This window comes from Cyprinodon variegatus, unplaced genomic scaffold, assembly GCF_000732505.1.
Source record: "Cyprinodon variegatus isolate N-32 unplaced genomic scaffold, C_variegatus-1.0 Scaffold143, whole genome shotgun sequence".
NCBI lineage: Eukaryota > Metazoa > Chordata > Actinopteri > Cyprinodontiformes > Cyprinodontidae > Cyprinodon > Cyprinodon variegatus.
Genome location: NW_015150596.1, coordinates 538,742 through 542,211, shown reverse-complemented (window position 1 = coordinate 542,211; position 3,470 = coordinate 538,742). Strand labels below are relative to the sequence as shown.

General features: G+C 37.1%; 1 protein-coding gene across 5 annotated transcripts in view; it reads right to left on the bottom strand.

Annotated features, from left to right (window-relative positions):
• aplp1 (amyloid beta (A4) precursor-like protein 1) overlaps positions 1 to 3,470 on the bottom strand; it is a 57,074-nt gene that overhangs the window by 14,017 nt on the left and 39,587 nt on the right. For 3 of the 5 annotated variants that reach the window (XM_015376887.1, XM_015376888.1, XM_015376886.1), the window contains exon 4: positions 1,723 to 1,862. In XM_015376887.1, coding sequence (XP_015232373.1) covers positions 1,723 to 1,862 — 140 coding nt within the window. The remainder of the gene's footprint in view (positions 1 to 1,722; positions 1,863 to 3,470) is intronic. The other 2 variants (XM_015376891.1, XM_015376890.1) reach the window with 1 other exon arrangement.

Sequence of the window (3,470 nt, the reverse complement as noted above, 5' to 3'; positions counted from 1 at the left end):
CCATCTCTGCCAGTATCCATCTAGCACCCACATAACTGTAAAGCTTTTGAATAAAAACAGAACTCTTGAGGGAAGACAAGAAGAAATAAGAAAAAGAAAACAAAGAAAATATATTAAAGTTGGACTAAAGAAAAAAGTGAATTTACTAGTCTAACAAAACGATGGTTATCGACCTTCCTCTCTCCTCCCCCTTCCCACTGTCTCTAGTGAAGACAGGGGAGGGATATCTTCCGCTTGGTAGAACCCCTCTGTTGCAAAACGATCTTCACTTGGATTGTTCTGCTTGTCATGTTTGAGTCCTTGTTAGTGACAGTGTGCTGCTGTCAATCACATCTGAGACTGCCCAGCCCTCAACCCTCCTGCAAGGGTTCTGGTGCATATCACCAGCTGTCTACGGGCGAGAGGCAGGGTACATCCTGGACAGGTCGCCAGTCCATCTCAGGGCAACACAAGAATCTGTATTTGTTATATCTTGATAGTGTATTTATTATATCTGAATGTGTATTTATTTGATCTGAAATACATTTCTTCATAGTCAAAATAATACAAATGCTGATGAGCAATATTAGGAATATGGAGATCTGAAATTAGTTTTTAGACATCCAGAATGTTTATTCCAGATTTGGAGGATGACATTTTGTTTGAAATGGTCATTTTGACAAAGAAAAATCTTTTTTTCTCTCTCAGATATCAGGAATACATAATCAGTAAAACTAATAGATATCAAAACAGGTTGCCACTGAAACATGTAAAGAGGCATGGAGATCTCTAATTACAAAAAAATACTCAGTGTCTCTCAGGAGGAGATACAGAGATCCATAGCTCAGGTGTGGATGTGTTTCTGCAGAAGTAGACAATATTGTTTTCTTTTTTTTTTCTAGCAGTGAAAGGTAAGTTGTTCAGACCTTATATACTGAGGTGAATACTTTTATTCAAGATAAATAACAATTGTGAAAGAAAGCCTGCTTGAGGCTGCAAAACACTTGCAATTCAGGTAAAGGTTCATCTTCCAGTCTTAACCCACTTTGAGAGCTTTACTTGGAATGGCTTAGATCAAAGCATAGAAACGTGTTAGAATGTCCCAGTCAAAGTAAAGAACTAAATCAAATCGAAAATCTGGGGCAGGACTTGAAAGTTGATGTTTACTGATGCTCTCTATTCATACTAATCAAGACTGAGCTAGTTTCAAAAACAATGGGCAAAGGTTTCAGGCGCTAGATGTGCAAAGATAATAGACAAAACCCCGAAAAAACTTGCAACTTGACTCGAAGCCTTAGTGCGACGCAGGGGGAGCTGAATCCACACACAAACCACAGTTCAGGTTTCTAAAAGAATTGTTTTTAGCAGACAAACTTTTTCCATCCACTTTGCAGAATCCAAGTGAATTATATAGAAGCTTTTCATAACATTACAAAGTGTGTAGAAGTCCTAGGTGTATAAGTGCTTCTGCAAGTTACTCTAAGAACCAATTAAATTTGGTGAATGAAACATGAAAAACAGAAAGTTATATCAGTGAAGATTAATTAAACTCTGCCGACTTTCTGCTCTGCAACACTGCACCCAGAAGTGTTAAAGGTTTTAGATCTGCACTGAATCCGCTCATTTAAACACACACGCATGCACGCACTCACACACACATACACACAAAAACACCCTGTTAGTTTTAAAACTTTCCACTTAACCCTAATCGCACAGGTTGACTGAAACAGAACTTTTCCTTACCTCTTTGGCAATGTTGTGCCAGTAGACGTAACTCTCACAGATGTTCATCTGCTCCTGGTGAAGAAAACGGCACCTGTCGGGCACCAACAGGGCTTCACTCACATACTCGCCTTCTGCAGCAGAAAGAAAGGAACTCAAAACTGGAACAGAGCAGCAAATTAAACAATTAAGACTGCTATAACAAAAGTACATCTACAATAAAACCATAATTCTGGGACTTTCTATATTAATCTATACGCTTATTACATCTTTAATCAAATTAATATTACATTTTACATGTTGCTTAAGGCTTCAGAAAAAAGAAATCAACCTATTGAACATCCCGTACTGTAGAAATCAGATATACTGCAGAGCTCACTACTCCAAATCCTTCCTTTAAGCATTGTTAGCCTATCTGGCCCTCTAGTGGATGTAAATATATAAACAACCTACTGCAGTTCATGTATTCATTGTAATGCTGCGTTAGTAAGCCCTAAAACCATGCATACCATTGATTCATGGTTTCACATTCTTATGATATTTATTTTTAAATATTTTTTTAATTATTGTAATAGTGAGCAAGGGAGGGTGTAACGGGCTGCACTTAGTCTAGTGACTGGGCAGCGCACAGCTGCAAGTGAGGGAATGATTTAACTATGTCAAATGTTGGAATGGAAGATTATTTTTCAAATCTAAATGATTTCTTAACTGGGTTTTGAGTCATAAAACAGGTTTTTGAGAGAGGAAGACCAATTCCAATTCTTAAAAACCAGTACCTATTGGAACACCACAAAAGAGGTTGTAGCTTAGACTGGCTTATGAATAAGGGCATAATAGGCCTAACAACCTGAAGGTAGGGACCTGGAGGTTTTATAGACTATTTTATCCCAACCTCCTTGCTCTGACTTCATTAATAAACACTATGCTTCAAATAAACACTATGCTTATGTTTGGTTTTAATTCAGCAGTGTGGTCAAGTGAAATTCTAGGTTTTTTCTTTACTGAAACAAAATATATTGTATTGTATTCTTTTGTATAACAGTCTGTAACACTTCAATTTTAACAGGTTTGTATACACATTTCTCACAATCACTATCTGGGTGTGTGTGTGTATGTATCTTTTTTTATTTTTATTTTACAGCCAGACGCCTATTTAATTATACTTAAAATGATTATATCTGCATGTTCCACATATCCTGGCCTAATAAAGCCCCAACTTGATTTCACAAGAGTAGGAGCACATCAGTTACATGATGCTGATTAATTCTGTGTAGCCAGTAGTATAGTCAGTGATTCTATTACTTTATCTGCACTGGTTTAATTACTGGTTTTTTTATTATTACCAGTCTGTTATTCAGGGTTTGTGAAGTAGACCTCTGGAACATATTAGTGTAAATTAATATTAGTGTTTATGACATTTAAACATGGGATAAGATGCCAAGATCTAAGCGGTATCAGAGGTCAGAAGAGTAGTATAATAAATGTGAATTAACATATCAATATAAAACTAGGGATGCAACTATTGGGAAACTCAAACAGAGGACAAACTTGAGGAGTTCATCCCGACCTTATCTTTTCCACAAAGGCCAAGTTAGGCTCAACAGGTGTGGCTATGTCAAGCCAGGTGTAACTAATCAAGCTAAATGCAGGTTGTTCTTCAATAGACCATGTGTCAATCACACATGGTCAAAATGAACAGCTATTAAAGCTACAGTGTGTAATTTTTAGTGACATCTAACGTCCAGACTGCAGACCGCAGCAACATGAAC